The sequence below is a fragment of the Mustela nivalis genome (genome assembly GCF_964662115.1).
Source record: "Mustela nivalis genome assembly, chromosome: 16".
Classification (NCBI taxonomy): Eukaryota; Metazoa; Chordata; class Mammalia; order Carnivora; family Mustelidae; genus Mustela; species Mustela nivalis.
In genome coordinates, this window is record NC_139035.1 from 56,769,225 (window position 1) to 56,788,749 (window position 19,525).

Consider the following 19,525-nt stretch of genomic DNA (forward strand, 5'->3'; position numbering starts at 1 on the left):
ATTTATTTTAAAGAGCACACTTAAATGCCTATTAGTGTGTAAGAACTTATAAATATATTTTTTTAAGCAACAAAAGAAAAATTTGACCTTTTCCTAGAAATCACAATATGGATTCTATACAAAGTCAAAAGATAATCAGAGCAAAATAGACCAATATTAGATATTCTCTAATTTCCAGCTGACCCAAATTACTCCCAGTGACACAAATGATTATTGACATTGATCATTCAACAAATACTTTCTCTTGGCACTGAGTGTATTGCTGTGGAAAAGATAAGTGGAAAATATAAGAGCAACTAATATATTCATTTCAAATAGTAATAAATTGTTACAGCAGGTAAATAGGATAATGGAATACACTTCTTTGAACCAACAATTTAAAGTGTATTTCCCCTACACACACACACACACACACACACACACACACACACACACACTTAAATAGGATATTCCGTTACCCTATTTGAGCTGAGACCTAAATGATCCGTGCAAGCCCTACCATGCAGAAGTGTGGCACAGAGCATTCCAGATAGAGAGGGTATCAGATGCAAACCCCCTAGGTCAATAATGAGACCGTCCTGTTTGAAGGAAAACAAGAGGAAAATGTGCCTGGACCTGGTGATTGCTGGGGAAGTTCTATGAAGTGACACAGAGGAAGATTGAAGCCATGTGATGCTATCATAAAGGTTATGAATGACCTTTTGATTTTACAACTTTTAAAGAACACAGATCAAAACAGAACTTGGTATCAAACTGAATGTCAACTCTTTTTTTGTTTTTTAGCTTCGGACATTTTATTCCAGCTTAATATTTTACCAGTGTGTTTGATTGATTGATTGACTTAGGAGCCACACAGATGTTCTTTGCCAAGCATATTTATTTATTGTGGTAATGTCTGAGCTGTTTTATACTAGCTAATAAAGTGATTTATTTGAGGGAAAAGGTGAATGAGTATAACATATGGGCCAGTTTGTTTAGCTGTTTTAAAAAACAGCCTTATTTTTATGCCTTCTTTAAAGGTTATTCTAACGTATTAAGAGAATTCTGCATTCTTGATTATATTTTCTTAACACAAAAGTTCTAATTTTCTTTGTCTTATTAAATTTTCCCAACTATCTCTTTTGAACAAAATGTAATTCTCTTAGAGGATTGAGAGAACAAAAAATCCTATATTCGTGAAATTTACATCGGGAGTGCACCTCCGTGGAGCGTAAGTGTCTGATTAAGTAAGGCACTGTCAAAGACAAAAAGTTAAGTGAGTGTCATTTTTTTCTATTAATGGCTGAGTTCCCAGAATGATTCAGATTTTAGCCTATGATATCATCCTTACTTAAGTGTTTAGACAGACAAATAAATACTTAGAGAAATAGCAAAATAAAATCAAGAGGAAAGTAGAAATAATTAAAAAGAGTAACAGTCTAATTCAGACTTTAAAGTGAGTGTTATATATGCAGTTTTCATTCAGAACATTGTGATTCCAATGACCAATTGAATGTACTTTCGGATTTCATTTTGTCTGACACTGACATTAATACTAGTGGAAAGCACCTGCTTTCATTTTCAGAGTACTTTAAGAAAGTTAATCCTGAGAAAGGGATTCTGGGAGATGGGTGGCTTGAATGCTTTCTGTGTTCTCTCCCCTTCTGATTCCAATTTATTTACCTCTCTTGAGCCAAGCAGCTTCTGAGGTCAGAAGGCCTGCAGGAATGAGGGAGAAAGTGGATTCTGTGGAGTCCTGGTAGAAATCTGATGCAGAATTTTATCATCTCTGCACTCCTTGAAAGCCTGGAAAATAATACAAGAGAAGCCCCAAAAGAGAATGTGGCAGATCTTAGGAAGAGCTCAGTCTGCAAAAATCTCTCCTCCTTACAATTTTTTGTCATAAAATGTTAATTTCCAGACAATTATTTATTAGTTAATTATTAGTTAAATTATTATTTATTTAATTTATTAATTATTTATTAGTTAAATTAGTCAATATTAGTTAAAACTCCACACGGACTTATAAGGAGAATTTTTCGAAGTTATTTTTAAATATGCAGTTAATTTCTTAGATAAAAATGAGTGGATGCCTAAGAATAGGCAGGACGAGTCTGAAAAGACGACACTGGTCTTGATGACGGTCGGGAGAAAGAAACTAACATTACTCAACCTAACAGTACACTCTGAAGCTACTTCAATACAGTCTGTATGATCCTAACACAAGGATAGAGAAATACTTCAGTAGAACAAAATAGAGCCTTTCTCAACCAGAGTTCTTCACCTGAAGCACAGCTCAGGATGTGATTTCACTTACTGTTTTCTTGATTTCCACAAGGATAACATAGAACGAGTACCATTCTAGAGGCACCGGAAAGAAGTGCATTTATTGTAAGTAGTGTATGTGTTGGGCATCAGGGCTTCATTATTTCACAGAATTTAGGTTGAGAGAAACTAGATAATTCAGAACTATGAAATTAAATATACGGCAAAGATGGAATTTCACCTATGTGGAATATTTTTTTTTTCCTTTTAGTAGTAATAGTATGGACACAATTGAATATCCATATGGGAGAAAAAAGTTGAACCCTATGACACTTCATGTATGGAATAAATTCCAGGGAATTTCACAACTTTACTCTAAAAATGAAAACAAAAATCTTAGAAATTTTTGAGCTCCATGTGTGAAAATGAATGGATTAGGAAGAGCCTCTTAAATCAGGAGACCTAGAAATTTTAGTTGCTTTTTAAGGAAAGATTCTATCAAATGCAGTGTCTTTTATCTGATTTTTTTTTCAAAAGACACCATAAATATGTAATGTCAGTATGTAAAAATGATGTTAAAAAATACTTGAAATACAAATGACAACTATTTAAGTGTCAGTTATAGACCAAGTGCTCTCCTAAACTAATAGGAAAAGCAAATCACAATAGACAAAAATAACAAATGATACAAATAGGTAATTCCATTTATGTAGAGTTCTAGAACAGGAAACACTCATCTGGAGTGATAGGAATCACTCCATGGTTGCCTGGGGCAGTACATGGGAATTGCTGGCAAAGGGGCAGGATGGAATTTTGTGAAGTAAAGGTAATATTCTGTATCATTGTGGAGATGATTATATTGGCAGATCTTGGACCGATATAGTTAAGTGTTTACTTTTATGTATGTAAATTATACTCCCAGAAAGTTGACTTAAAACTATAGTTGATACCCTGAAATGCTAGTATTTTTTTTTAAGATTTTATTTATTTATTTGACAGACAGAGATCACAAGTAGGCAGAGAGGCAGGCAGAGAGAGGAGGAAGCAGGCTCCCCATTGAGCATAGAACCCGATGTGGGGCTCGATCCCAGGACCCTGGGATCATGACCCGAGCCAAAGGCAGAGGCTTTAACCCACTGAGCCACCCAGCTACCCCTAAATGCTAGTATTTTAAGGGATGTTAGCACCTATTGCTCTAAGGGCTGTGGACAAAAGGATGTTCTCTTTTCTTGCACAAAAGTGATTTTTTTATAGTCTTAATGGTAACAACTTTAAAACATCTGCTAAGATAAAAATTAATATCTTTCAATCCAGTAGTCCTGTTTCTTGGACTGTTCATAGGACTCAAAGTCCCAGTACATAAAAACATGTATGCAAATATGTTTAACGCAGAACTGTTCTTAGTGGTTCAAACCTGTGTACCAAATAAATGCCCATTATTTGGGGAATGGCTGATGAAACTGTGGAACATATTTATCTTATGGTATTATATAGTCATTTAAAAGGATGGGTTCAAACTATCAGGAAGGACACCCATAAGTTAGCATGAAGGGGGAAAAGCATGATGCACAAAGGGGAAGCAAATAGGCGATCTCATTTTTGAAAAGGAAATAGTGCTCTAAAAAAAAAATCCTATAAAGATGCATGTTCTAATGTATATGCAAAAAAAAAAAAAATGCAAGGATATATTCCAGATGGTAAACATGGCTTCCATGCAATGGAGAGGAGTGGTGCGCAGAACCACATTCCCCGGAAAACATCACGACAGCACACACATAGAATGTCCCGTCTTTGCGAAATACCGTAGATCTTCATAAGCCAGAAGAAAATTTCTTTTTATGTGCTATTTTATAGGGGATATTCAAATATGCATTCCAATTTTAGAAAGGTGCTGCAAAGTAATATTGATAACATTCTTCTATTTTAGTAAATAAACAAGATCCTCTGTAGATGAGCTCTGCTTTCAGTTTTCTCCGAGAAACTGTCCAAATATAATCCTGTTGATTTCCAGGCACAAAAAGTCCATTTATTTTGGAGTGGTATGATCAATACGGAAAAATTAGTTCCGCTCTCTCCTGTACCACCCATTTGGTCCCCTAGAGTGGATGCTGCTCAAGGGCAGATCTGCACAGACTGTGGAGTCCCCTTTGATAACAGTGGTTGAGAAAGTAGGAATTGACTACTTCTAGCTCTTTGGGTTTGCAGAAGTTCCACTTAGTCTTTCCCCAGGAAACATGTTTCTCACTAGAGCATGTATAGGGAGGCACTCTGAGATCTCACTTGATGTTTTTTGAGCCCTTTTTCCCCCCTTCTATCTGTACATTTCGTACTCCTATTTCACTGACTTTGGATGGTGAGAGAATACATCCAGCTCTGATTTGGTCAGAGTAGGAAATACAGGAGGTATTCTGCATCTGTGGTCATCATTGGTTTAGATTTCTTTGAAATTATGATAGGTGCTTTTAGCACTGGTTGTGTTTTCTAGGTCTTTTTTGCATTGGATGTAACCCTGTTTTCACTGTCACATAAGGGGAAAACACACTTTGCCACGTGGAAAACAGTTTCTTTGATTGAACCCTCCTCTCCCTCATCTTTGGAAAACCTTCGTTCTCCATGTTTATCTTCTGTGTCTTGCTGCACTTCTGTGTTTGCTTATGGGAAAGTCTAAGATTGTTTTTGTTCCCCTTCATTTACCTTTACTGACATAGGGTATAAACACAGGAACGCTTAAGCCCATTGTAATTGGTTAAAACAGAACATTTTGAATACCTTGCCATAGACACATACTTACTATCAGAGCTTTCCAGAGTAGGAACAGACAACGAATGGGTTAAGAGTCACTGATACTATAACCATTTCACCTCATATGTAGATATAAAGCATCTTGGAAGATCAGTCTTGTTCAACAGAGCACCCAGTTCAGAGCATCTGATCACATAAAATCTAAGTCCAATAAGGCACCCAGTTTGGGACCCCAGTGTTGCAAACAGTATGGAAGAGCTGTTTGATGAGTGCTTCCAAAGATTATTTGTACCCCATTAAATTCTCATTTGAAGGTTCCTAAGAAGAGTGCTCGCTTCGGCAGCACATATACTAAAATTGGAAGGTTCCTAAGAAGACCAAAAAAAAAGTTCTTAAGAAAAAAAATTGAGGCCTCATTCTAAGGATGATCTGGATGTGATTAAGAAAGCTCTTAAATTATCAAGTCATATTTCCATACTTAAGTGCTACAAATTAACCACCTTTTAAAAACATCGTGGTGAATCATTTTTTCCCACTCTTGAGATATTAAACATTATTCAGTTAGTTATGAATACTAAAATATTGATCTTACATTAAAGAGGGTGAAGGGACTAAAAAAATCAAAACAAATTAAAAAAAAAAAAGGTAGACCTGATCAAATCGAGCAGGAAAAAAAAAATAAATAAAACACATGCACCCTATATATATTAATTATATAATTATAATTATATGTTACATCTATAATTCCTTTTTTCATGGAAATTCTCTGGAGAATTTATGAATCCGAAAAGATGGGGTGAATAGGGAAGGATTCTGAGTTGGCAGTAGGAAATGGTAATGGGATCAGTGTAAGTATAGGCAAGTTAATTCAGTATGCAAGAGGCTGCTTTCAGTATGAACTCTTTAACTGATAGAACTTGGAGGAGATTGTAATTATTCAACGCATCAGTGTTTTAGAAATTGAAACATTCATTTTAATAACATCCCCTTTCCCTTCATTTTCTTCTCCTTTTTTATTTTGTCCGTTTTGGTTTTAAACAGGCCATATACTCCTATGAAAGGAGGAATCTCCAATGTATGGTTTGACAGATTTAAAATATCTAATGACTGCCCAGAACACCTTGAGTCAATCAATGTAATGTGTCAAGTGCTTACAGATTTGATTGATGATGAAGTAAAAAGTGGCATCAAGAAGAGTAGAATATTAGTAGGTAAGACCGTTAAATGTTGGTAATTTAAATTTCTTTCAATTTGCTCTATTCTTATACGTTAAACTTTACTTGAAATATTATTTAGAGACACTTGTATATCATTTGACCTGTTTATAGTTTCAAATAGAGTTTACATATTAAGGGTTTCAAAAATATTAAACGACAGCTCATGAAACTTTATTTTCTTTCTGATAATAACATAATTTGAGAATTCCATGCTTAATTTTCAATTAAGAGATTATTCATTTTGGTTTTCAAAATATTTTAGTTAGCTTAAGTTTTATAAATATGTTTAAACTCTTGCCATGATTAAGGTAGCATATGCCGTCAAAATATCAAATTCATGAAAAGTAAACTCTTCAGGGTTAGTATCAGAGGAGTAGGGTGTTTGTAAATTCCTGTTAAACATACCTGCAGGGGCGCCCGGGTGGCTCAGTGGGTTAAAGCCTCTGCCTTCCGCTCTGGTCATGATCCCAGCGTTCCTGGGATCCAGCCTGGCATCGCATCGGGCTCTCTGCTCAGTAGGGAGCCTGCTTCCCTTCCTCTCTCTCTGCCTGCCTCTCTGCCTACTTGTGATCTCTGTCTGTCAAATAAATAAATAAAATAAAATCTTTAAAAACAAAACAAAACAATACCTTCAGCAATTTCTGTTTCCAAGGAGATGTAAAGTACCTTTACATAAATTGTTTATTCTACTTAATGCCCTTTACTTTTTCGGTAAAATAAATATTAAAATACAAATATTTTATAATAAATACAAATATAAAATAAAATACTAAATACTTAAGCTATTTAAATCTCTATTTCTGTAATACATAGGAAAATGAGATTAGTTGGATAGGCTGTAGATGGTACAGGACATATTTTGATGAAGTTTTATTTTCAAATATAACTATTCAATTTATAGCAAGTTGTATTTAGTGATGAAAATATAAAGCAAATTAGCTATCTCTGTCATATTCTACATAAAGCACATTGGGATCCTGTATAGACAAGATTTGGGTAAATTATTAAACTTCCTTTGTAAATTACTGAAGTACTAAACTAGTCATTGAGTTGAGAGGCAGTATAAGACTTCTAATACATGTTGAAAATTCCTTTCACGAAAAAATTGTACGTATTGATACTTCTCCCGCCCCTATTAGAATGTCCGTCTTATTATATACCCATTGATAATATTGTCTTGAAAAAAAAATTTGCTAAAAATAAGGCAATTAATTTGTGATTACTTTGTTATTTTCCTTCTAATTTTGTTTGTTATATTTTTACACAGGAAAGTTTTTCTTAGTTGTCTGTTATTCTTTGCTCTTAAGATTTTTCTTTTCCAAGTAAGGTCTCAGTTTAAGAAAATCTCTAGAACTTGGTAAATACTCAAATTTTCTCCTGGTTTTCTATAATGTGATTTTTTTTTGTACATGTAATTCTTTGATTCATCTGGAATTTATTTTGCTTTCTTTTTACCATGTCATGGAACTATTAGTTATTTTCTGAAGTACCAAGAGAACTTTATTAGAAAATAGTCTTGTTTATAAAGCGATCAGTAATATAGTCAGTATTTTCTCAGAACTCCATTGACTTTATAACAACAATATTTGTTTTTGAAAGCTTTGTAGATGATTACATTATAAAATGATAAAACTTGAAATTTATGGTAAAGCCATATTGAAATATTTACACATTATTTTGTGAATATTACACATTTTATTTTTATTTTATAAAAAGCTGGGAAAGAAAAAAAGATATTTTATTTTTTTTAATTTGTGAGTTGAGCTGATTACATTTTATAAAAAAGCCTCTTTCCTACTTTGAGATGTGAAAGAGACACAAATGTGCAGATGCAAGACGGTTTGTTCTTGTTCCCTGTATTGTTCGTCATTTCACTAGTCAACATAAATCTTCAGGAACGGTTGCATAGCATTAAACACGTCCCCCAAATTCACATGATCCTTGACCTCTTACACTATGACAAAATATTAGTTATGTTTATATTAGTTATTAATATAACTATATATCACATATAGTTATCTATATAAAACTTATGGTATATTATCATAACTATATATATATATATATAACATGTTTATATTGGTTATTAACTCATTTTTTGTGTCTAGGATTCTTTATGTGTGTTAACTCTTTTTTTTTTTAAGATTTTATTTACTTATTTGACAGACAGAGATCACAAATAGGCAGAGAGGCAGGGATTGGGTGGGGGGGAAGCAGGCTCCCTGGGAAGCAGGCTCCCTGCTGAGCAGAGAGCCCGATGCGGGGCTTGATCCCAGGACCCTGGGATCCTGACCTGAGCCGAAGGCAGAGGCTTTAAACCACTGAGCCACCCAGGCGCCCCACGTGGGTTAACTCTTAATGCAGAGAGGAAGTACCATTCTAATCCTATGGAGATCTTTTTGCTGTGGTTGTTATTTGCTTGTCTTATGGAACTAACCGAACTACCCATCTATTTGAAAATGGGGCACAAGAAGCGGTGTCACTGCTGTGTCCGAGTGTGTGTACGTGCATCCCTGCGTTGTGTGAATCATAATTGCCGCTGATGGCGGTATACCACGAGCAAGAGCTTGGGCTCTGGACTCGGCCTGCAGGTTTGCAACCCTAGACTCAGGACTTTGTAGGTACAGAATCCCCTTAGCCTCTGTGCTTGGATGACAATAATAGTAGTTCTCTTACAGAGTTGTGATGATTGAACTAGTCAACTCCTACCATCTTAGAAACGTGTCTGGCACATAATGTTGAGACACGTTTCTTGCTGTAATTAAATAATCTTTTTACCCTTATGCCAGGGTCACTCCAAACAGCGGAAAGGCCCTTCTGGGTTAGGCCTGCCCCCGGGAGCCTCAGGGAGCTCACTGTTCCTCCCCCACCAGCTGTCTTCACTTTGCTCAGTGGTGGACACGCTGTGTTTCCCTTTCTTTTTCATAGATTACTTAAACAGAAGTTACTGCTTAATATTTTTCTACTGGTTTTTATACTTTTATGTGTCTATTATGGTACATTTTAAGTGAAGTAAGATTTAAGTGCTATTCATGACATGTTAATGAAGGAGGGATTCAATGGGAAGTCAAAGAAAAATGCGCTTGAGATTCTGAACAATTTTTATTACACACACACATATGCACCACAGTAATGTTGGGTTTTTTAAAAAATTGTAAAAGGAGGGGTGCCTGGGTGGCTCAGTGGGTTAAAGCCTCTGCCTTCGGCTCAGGTCATGATCCCGGGGTCTTGGGATCAAGTCCTGCATCGGGCTCTCTACTCAGCAAGGACCCTACTTCCTCCTCTCTCTCTGCCTGCCTCTCTGCCTACTTGTGATCTTTGTCAAATATATAAATAAAATAAAAAAAAAAATTGTAAAAGGAAAAACTAGAGAATTTTAGGATCAGAAAGGAAAAACATGGAGATAATAGGTACAAAAATTGTTATCCTTATTGATTTTGTTTACTATGGGATAAAATTTCTGGTTTAATATCATACAGTATATGCTCATAGAACCCTTAACTTTAAGATTATATCTGCAACCGATGTAGCTTTGTAAAGCAACACTATTCTCTATATTTGAGTAGGTGGGAGCCTATCCGTTGTCTGTGGTTTTATTTTGATGAGTGTTTTTTTTTTTTAAACTTAGTTTTAAAAACAGTTGTTTTAATAATTTATGTTTGCCAAACTGCTTTTGGATAGTGTACCTGGCTTGATCAGGTCAAAGATGGTACTTCTCATACTAAATTTGATCTCCAAATTGTTAATAAAAATGTTAAGTCTTGGAATACCAAGAAAACTTCAAAAATTGTACAGCCCTAATGAGGGAGATGCAGAAGTAAAGTGTTCTAATACGATGTATTGTGAAAGTGTGTTACAAGGTGCATTGTGAGCAGTCAGGAAAAACAGATGATCTTTGGGAGAGTTAGGGACTGTTTCTTAGAAGAGAGGACTCAAGAGCTGAGTTTTAAAGAATGCATAAGAATACGACTGGTAAACAAAGAGGGAAGCACATTCATGGAAGAAAGGAAGGGCACGGGCACGTTAGAATCTCTCAGGATATACTAGTTTAGTATGCACTCCAGTCCCCAAGGATTATTGAATTAGATGCAGAGAATGACGTGATGGAATGTGCATTTCAGAAAGCTTATGCTGGCAACGTGGTGGTGTGGTGGTGGGCAGGCCAGTCTGAAGCCTGGAGCATAGCTAGGAGGCAAATGCAGTAGGTCCAAGAGAATGACAGTGATTAACACACCCACTGTTTGCAGATTTAGGGAACACAAAGAAGAATAAGGTTTTTACTGAAGGACAGGATAGTCCACTGCAGGCATTACCTGTGAGAACAAATATTGATTTTCTAGTCATCAGTGGAACTCTATTGCTTTCTTAATGGAAAAAATAAATTAACTTTGGTTAAATAGGAAGAACTAGACAAAAAGTTTACTAACTGTCCTAGTGCTGGGGTCAGAGAGAGGAGATGGTCAAGGAACACCAGCGTGTTCTTGGAGACATTAGTGAATCCTCACTCTGTACATTAAGACTATCGGGCATAAGAAAGCTTATTTATTTAATTTTATGTATTTGTACCACTCATGATTCTACAGAGGATGTGATAAAAGTTAGGGGAAATGAGTTAGTGACTTTAAATCGGTTTCTGATTGTTGCTAATATAGTTATTATAATAAATCAGTTGGTTCAAATCTTGTAGCCTGAGAAAATTATTAATAATGTTATTTTATTCTGTCTTCTTGTTTTATTAACGTGGGGAGTGTCCATTGTGCAGAATGTAAGCAAATTCATGGTACTACATTCTGCCTCTCCGTTAATATCAGCGCTGAAACTCATTTCCTTCTTGGATGTTTCTGTATAATGTGAGAAATCAAAATGAAGAAAGGTGTATAATTTTTCCCATGTGTACTGCTGTGCTTTAAAAGTACATATAGTAGTAATAGTACTAAAATAGTTCACATTTATTTTACACTTGACAGTTTTTAATTTGCCAGTATTATACACATTGTTTTATTTTCAGATAGTGTTTAAATTATAAGGTTGTTTTCATGCACAGTATCTCTTTTGAGCCTTGTGACAGGTAAAACAGGAAATTATTATTCTCATTTCTGATATTTAAAAACAAAACAAAACAACAACAAAAAACCCTAAAATCCAAAGAGATTCTAGCTAACATAAAATCTAGTTGGGACTAGAACCCAGATCCTTTGACTTCATCACCCTTGTACCAGGATGGGATTCCCTTTTCGGCCACTAGGTGGTGACAATTTGTTAAGACAAAGCTGATAAAATTTAGGGTTTAACTTTGATCTCGGACATCTGGAATCTGTCTAATGAAATAACCAGATTACAAGAATTTTGATAATATGAACATACTGTCAGAATTTTGAAGCAGGGAGAATCAAGTAATCCTGGAATTAACACCTGAGTAATTTATGTGGATGTTCTAAATACCCATCATGAGAGAAATGGTTAAGGGAATTATGGTCTATTAATACAATTGAATATTATGTAATTATTAAATACCTTATGTACACATAGAATGAACATTATGAGTGTGTGTTCAAGGAATAAAGTTATGTTTTTTTTTAATTCTGTTGAAAGACTTAAGTCAGTATAATATGAAAGAAAAAGTAAGGTATAAAAATTATATATTGAGTGTTTAACTATTAAAATTAACTTTAAAAATATGTCAGAATTATGTATGAGTAGTGCAATTTTGGATGACTCATTTATTTCTGCCTGATGGTGTAAACACTTTATACACTGGATATATATCAGTGTATTAATTTTATAATATTTAAAATAAAGATGAAGGGACAATTGCAATGACCAAGATGAAGATGAGCACCAAAATTTCCCGTCTCCCTTCGTCCTGACCTTACACAAGTTTCTTTTGAAACTTTTAGCTCTTTCTTGAGCTAAAACTTGAGAAATGATAGCAGACTCCTACTTTCTTTTCATATATATATATGTATATATATCTTCATTAAACAACTTGTGTTTCTTCAACAACAATTAGAACTTTAAAGTCTTGGAAGTCCTGTTTCAACAGCTTTTTTTGGAAGATGATAAGTATTTTGTTTACCCTGTAAATATCAGAGAAAATAGACAAATAGATATTCCCAAACCTTTTGAGACTTTCACACAGTTTAGTCTGAATAACTATAATATATAAGTTAAATGGAAGAATTGTTGAAATTTGAAGGGAGGGTAGATTTTATTACATGCTAAAAGTTCTGTTTAATTGATGGTAAACTTGAATTTGTAAGTATTTTTTTTCCTCTGGATTTTGTTTTCAGATAGATTAGTTTTCCCAGGATAGTTTTTTTTTTTTTAAATACATTGTTTCTGTTTTATTTTATTTAAAGAGTTCATAAAAGCTAGGTTTATTATTTTTTAGCATGTTTTATTCAGCTTGTTAATCTTAAATGTATGTTGAAATGTTAACTCTTGACATTTTAATACTTTGCCAGCAACTATAAATATACATTGTAACCATTACCTACAATGAGTTTACTATTTGGTATTTACTTATTGAACAGTATATTTTATATTGCATTTTAGACATTTAGATGGAAATTGAATTCAAATAACTAGTCTTTTGTGTTAAATTTCCTTCTATTAGAAAAAAATACACAAAGTCCCTTTTCATAATAAGTTGTGATGCTAAAGGTGATTGAATTGTCAAAGATGACTGGTGAGAAATAGCAGATTACCTCACAAGATTATAATTGGGTAAGGGGCTTAGAGTAAATCTTTAAATAATAAGATTTAGTGAGTACATTTATTTTCACTGTGAATTATGAGTATCGAACCTGAGGTTCAGTATCTGCAGGACGCACTCATATCTGTTCATGATGACGTCTCAAATGTGAGAAATGTTTTCTTACCTTTGGTCTTGTTCTTGTTAGACTGGTTTCATTCAAGGGGCTCTGAAACCACACAAAGTGATTAGGTTACCCTGGTCAGTAAGAATGAAATGGTGGAGGGGGAAATTTAATCTGTAAAATTTTCCCAGTATGGATGATTTTAAAATAACTGTAAGTTGTTTTTGCTTACTCATCTGTTTCATACACCTTTTATCTTATGATTTTTAAATATCTGTCATATTAAAAGATCACATTTAATGATCCTACTCTCAACATCTCTTTATGAAATGTTTTCTTTTTGCTCCAATTATGAATTGTGAAGTTTTTTTCAATCATTGATGCAGCTTAGATTACCTGAAACTTCATCGTCTGCTATGATAGTCCTTAGCACATGTGACTATTTAGGCTTAAATTTGAACTCACTGAAATTAAATAAAATTAAACATGTAGTTCCTTAGTCACACTGGTCATAGTTAATATATTCCTTAGGTACATTTGGCAAAAATATAATTCAAGCTCTTGAATTTCTCCAAAAAATAAAAACTTGGTTCCTATAGCCTTAGAATCTATAACATACGCTTTCTTTTAAATCATGACCATATTTTCACTTTCTGTTCTTCCCCATTATACCTAATCCTGAATCGTCTGCCTTGCAGCCATTGGTATTTTTCTAAGACTCTGATTCTCCTACATTTGATGTGTAGGTAGAAGAGCTTTTGTACTTTGAGATTGTGTTAGAGGGTCTGGCGCTGAGTCTAAGAACCTTTAATTTTAAGGAGCCAGATTTAGAAATTGGGCTGGGGGACAATAACCATTCACTCCTGCTTTTTTCTAAGCTTTACTTTTTTGCCAGTCAGATCGCCAAAGAGCCACATTCCCTGATGATACAAATTTGCCCCCTTTTAGATATAATTTTATAGAACCACAACTTATATTTATTCATTTATTTGATGAGATACTTACTAGATGCCTGCTATGTGCCAGGCACTTGTTCTAAGCATAGGGAGGGGACATCAGTGACTAAGACAAAAATCCCTCTTCCCATGAACCGTATAGACTACTAAATGCTAAGGCTTTATGTCCCAGATTTACATAAAAGTCCGGAGCAGAAGAGGCGGTCTGTACGATGTCTGATTTTGAGTTTGATGTTTAATAAAGATCTCCTTGATAAATTCCACCCAGGAATTCAATGCCAGTAGAAGTTTCTAGTAGGATTTGGCATGATTCCTTCTGTTAAAGAATGTGGCCTTGCTCCAAGGAAGCAGTTGGAAGACCAGAAGCACCCGTCATCACTGCTGCCTGCCCATGTTATGTGTCTCTCTCCTTCGGTCTTTACCTCTCATTCTACCAGGAACCCCATCTCTCCCTCCCTCCCTCCCATTTTCCCCTCGTGTTAAAGCTGTAGTTTTATTGTGAACAGTGTGTTTGCTTATAAGCAACCTGGAATTCATTGTGTAAGTAACTTGGAAAAAGAGGGGAGATCTGAAGCGATGAAGGAGGTAATCGTTTGCTAGGATTGGTTCTGTGAGCTTGAGGGCAGTCGGCGGCCATATCCTGGGAGATACGGATTCTTCACCTTAAACTGAAAGTAGACTTCTGTCTTTGCAATAGCTCTAAACTTTGAAAGTCCTTGCTGTTTGACGTTGACAAGTGATTGTTAAGCATTTGTATATAATAGGTTTAAAAAACTTTGTGGAAACCCTGGGGCACCTGGGTGGCTCAGTGGGTTAAGCCTCTGCCTTCGGCTCAGGTCATGATCCCAGGGTCCTTGGATTGAGCCCCGCATCAGGCTCTCTGCGCAGTGGGGTGTCTGCTTCTCCCTCTGCCTCTCCCTCCCTCCCAAATTGTGCTCACTGTTGCTCTCTCTTGTTCTTTCATTCTCTCTCTCTCTTCTCTCTCTCAAATAAATACACGCACAGGTAATGCAGTCCGGTGGTTTTTAACCTTTTTGGGAATCTGATGCATATATGCAACTTTCACACTCAATTCTAAGGTGTGTGTGCTGCCTTGTCCCCTGCCAAGCCCATTCATGATCTCTCAGACGTATCTGCATCTGTGGCTGGTGTGGGGGGTTATTTTGAAAGAGCCTTTCAGGTGGTTCTCATCCATGGTGAACTTCTGCTGTTGAGGCCCTATTATTTCTTTCTGGTATGTTGAAAACCACAGATGTAATATTTATCGTAATTGTCATTATTTACATATTATATACTTCTTAAAAATCCAAACTTCACAAGCCTTAGTAATTTTCACTCATACGTTGTATCCTGGGTCCAAAATAATATTATTGCCCTGCCCGATAATATTATTAGACGTTATTAAATAAATAAAATATAAAAACAAAATTTAAAAGCAGTTCTATTTGAGTAAATACTAGAGGACAGTGGAGAGTACATTAAGGTCTCTTACAAACAATCTGGATTCCAAAAGTCCTAGCTTAACAGCCAGAATTAGGGACGCCATCCTTAAACATGTCGCCCAATCTTGGGCCTTGGTTCACTTCATCCGTAAAAAGAGATTGTAGTAAATTTAAATTTATGGTCTCTCTAAGCATTCAGCTTTACCCTTTGTTAAGTGAAATAAAGCAGGAGGCTGGAAATGAGGAGATCTGGATTCCACACCAGTGTATATTTTTATATTTCCATAAGTGTGTGGCTGTGTGATTTACTTACTATATTTATTTCTCACAAAATGTAAATAAGACATCTTTTAGCTCTCACTCAAGCAGGGGAGTAGCATTCCAGGTCTCGAGCCTGAAGTTGGGCCCCCACATCTTACACTTACCTCCGTATTCTGTGATGTCCCTGGTGCCCCAGCGAGGACAAGGGTCTGTGTATTTAGTACGTGTGCTGTCGAGGGGAGCACGGGACTGTGTATTGTAGTCTGCCTATCTTCGGTGGCTAGCACAGTGTTCAGACACATGAAAGACAATAACAGTTTGTTAAATGAATAATTTTTTTTAATCTTTTGAAAAAGTTTGTATAGGTACATGTTTTAATTATACCATCATAAGTCAGTTTCCAAAACAATATTGTAAATCAGAGATGTTTTAACTAGCTCACTGAATTTTTTTTAAGACTTTATTTATTTATTAGACAGAGATCATAAGGCAGAGAGAGAGGGGGAGGCAGGCTCTGTGCTGAGCAGAGAGCCCGAGGCATAGCTTGATCCCAGGACCCTGGGATCATGACCCAAGCCAAAGGCAGAGGCTTTAACACACTGAGTCTTTCAGGTGGTTCTCATCCATGGTGAATTTCCGCTGTTGAGGCCCTATTATTTCTTTCTGGTATGTTGAAAACCACAGATGTAATATTTATCGTACATTGTCATTATTTACATATTATATACTTCTTAAAAATCCAAACTTCACAAGCCTTAGTAATCTTCACTCATACGTTGTATCCTGGGTCCAAAATAATATGTGAGGCACCCCTCACCAAATTTTTGATTATCTTCCCTAAAAGATACCTAAACATCTCTTATAAGGCAGGCACGAGAAATGTAACTCTTCATGGTGCTTGGAGCTTGGCAAGTAAGAGAGGTGCATGTTATTAATTCTGGTGGCAGTGGGAGGACTCCTATAATACAAGTATAAGCAAAAAGTAAGTGGACATTAGAAGTTTAACACTTGTGCTGACTCGTATTTTGAATTATGATAAATTGTTCAGTCAATGAGCATGATTTCTTTGTTTAATTCCAACTCTTTTTTTTTAAGATTTTATTTATTTATTTGACAGACAGAGATCACAAGTAGGCAGAGAGGTGGGTAGAGAGAGAGGAAAGGAAGCAGGCTCCCCGCTGAGCAGAGAGCCCGATGCGGGGCTCGATCCCAGGACCCTGAGATCATGACCTGAGCCAAAGGCAGAGGCTTTAACTCACTGAGCCATCCAGGTGCCCCCCTACTCTTTTAACAAGTCTCTTTACCAGTGATGACCTAGATGAACCAGTGTTACTCATTATAAGTATTTTTTTAATGAGCTCGAAAGTAGACTATACTTCTTTTTAGCACTGTATCTCTGTAAAGGTCTCCAAATATTTTACAATATGCATGGAAGCCTGACACAGATGTATCTTGTTTTAAATTATTGTCGCATTTATTCAACTTCTTCTGATAAGTGAATTTTTTGCTTCCTTTAGGAGGATTTTCTATGGGAGGGTGCATGGCAATGCACTTAGCATATAGAAATCATCAAGATGTGGCAGGAGTATTTGCTCTTTCTAGTTTTCTGAATAAAACATCTGCTGTTTACCAGGTAAGTTCCAGATTTTAAAAACAAAACAACAGACAAGCATGAAATATTCACATGTTGAAACTAAAACGAAATTTATAATTAGGCAGTAACCATCAGTGCACAAAGCACTGTTGGGACTCCATCCCCGATTATATTATTTAATATAGTTATATTAAATAGTAATTCCAGCTGGTCATTAATGTTCAGGAAATGCCATACAAAGACTATTGTTAAGCTCAGCGTCAAAGGCGAAAGAATAAAAAGAATCTGTACATAGGTATGATACCTATGTATCCCTTACCCCATGATAAAAATATGGGTGATTATAGCGAGGTTTGTTTAGGTCATGAATGTAATCAAAACAGAATCTCTCACATTCCCGATGCCGGTTTCATAGCAACAGGCTAATACAGGGATGCAGTACATAGCGCTGTAACTTCATACCTACTGTAGAAACAGCAGATACAGGAATGAAACCTACAATGTAATTTTTCCCTTAATTGTCCCTGTCTTCCTCCGTCCTGCCACCCTGTGTGAAGAGTGTGTCTGCTCGAGTCCCACGGTTTCTTCAGGAAATACTCTGCCCACGTTTGAGACAGTCCTCTGTGGGGTCACTTCTGGTCACATAAGACTCCCGGTAGCTCCCGTGGTACCTGCGGCCAGCTCGATGCCCCAGACGGCACCACGCCCGCCTCTTTTCTCCCTTGGAATAGTGAAGCTTGGGTAGAGTGGCCCTTTGTCTGCTCGTCTGATTTCGCAGAATCATGTCCTTTAGGGAATTTCTTCAACATTTCCGTTTCCATATCCGTTCTCAGGCTCTTCGGGACAGCGATGGTGTGCTCCCTGAATTATTTCAGTGCCACGGGGCCGCAGACGAGTTAGTTCTTCATTCTTGGGGTGAGGAGACAAACTCGATGTTAAGGTCCCTCGGAGTGAACGCGAAGTTTCACAGTTTCCCGGGTGTTTACCATGAGCTAAGCAGAGCCGAGCTCGAAAAACTGAAGTCATGGATTCTTACAAAGCTTCCGGGAGAAGTGGAAAGGCAAAGTGAATGAGTCAGGATAGATTTGCTCATTTACATGTCATGTCTCCATGAAGAGTGGTTTTTACTGCCAAATTACAGTTTGATAAATGATAATTAAAGTATTAATAAATATCACGTGTACTGATTTATTTACTAGTCACTGAAATGCTTAGCTACAGAGAGTAGCATCATCTTATCAATGGCAAACATTAATTTAGACAAACATCTGTGGATTGTTTTCAGATACATTTGTAAATAATTGGAGACTTTTTTAAAAATTTTTGTTTATTTTTTTTATTTCTTTTCAGTGTTCCAGAGTTCATTGTTTATGCACCACACCCAGTGCTCCACGCCCCACGGCCACCCCTCCAAAACCCTCAGTTAGTTCCTCAGAGTCCACAGTCTCTCAAGGTCCATCTCCCCGTCCGATTGGAGACCTTCTGAGTAATAAATATGGTCCTCTGAGCTCTGCATGAAGTGTTTTCTCTCCGCTCTGTGGCCTAGGAGGTCTCTGAAGGCAGTAAGCTGGGGCAGAGGCCTCGCCTTGTTCCCTGCTCCTTCCATCAGAGACCACTGTCCTTCACTGGCCGATGTCCAGGACTTTGAAAAACTTTGTTTTCAGTATTTTGCCTTTTTTTGTTGTTGTTCTTTCGGATGAAAGAATAGATTCATTTCCTATGTTACATCAATGGCTGGAAGCGACACTAAATTATCCTTTAAAGTTTAATATTTTAACATTATTTTATATCTGCTTTATCCTTCATTCCTTAAGGTAGTGCCAGATTTCCATATGATCACATTTTCCTTCTGCCTGAAATACTTTAACATTTATGATAATGCAGGTCCGCAGCTATTAAATTCTTTCAACTTTTGTATGTCTGAAAAAGTCTTATTTTGCCTTCATTTTTTAACGATATATAGAATTCTAGGTTCACAGGGTATTTTTTCCTTTCATTACTATAAAGATCTTACATTATCATCTTCTAGTTTGCAATTTTTCTGTTTTTTTTTTTTTTTCCTTCTATGACTATTTACAATTTTTTCTGTCTTTAGTTTTAAGCAATTTGGTTATGATATGCTTTGGTCTTGTTTTCTCCTTTTTTTTTTTTTTTGTGTGTGCCAGGTGTTTGTTGAGTTTCTGCTTTTGAAATTTGGATTTATAGTTTTCATCAAATTTAGAGACATTTTGGCCACTGCATTTTCTAATAT

The 19,525-nt window shown here is 36.0% G+C and overlaps 1 protein-coding gene across 2 annotated transcripts in view; it reads left to right on the forward strand.

The window, feature by feature from the left end:
- LYPLAL1 (lysophospholipase like 1) overlaps positions 1–18,807 on the forward strand; it is a 35,571-nt gene extending 16,764 nt beyond the window's left edge. Inside the window, exons 3-5 of one of the 2 annotated variants that reach the window (XM_082703010.1) lie at positions 6,028–6,197; positions 17,198–17,313; positions 18,108–18,448. In XM_082703010.1, the coding sequence (XP_082559136.1) occupies positions 6,028–6,197; positions 17,198–17,313; positions 18,108–18,347 (526 nt within the window). In that variant the 3' untranslated portion in view covers positions 18,348–18,448. Of the gene's footprint in view, positions 1–6,027; positions 6,198–17,197; positions 17,314–18,107; positions 18,449–18,624 lie in introns of those variants that run through there. The other variant, XM_082703011.1, reaches the window with a different exon arrangement.
- The last annotated feature ends 718 nt before the right edge of the window (positions 18,808–19,525 follow it).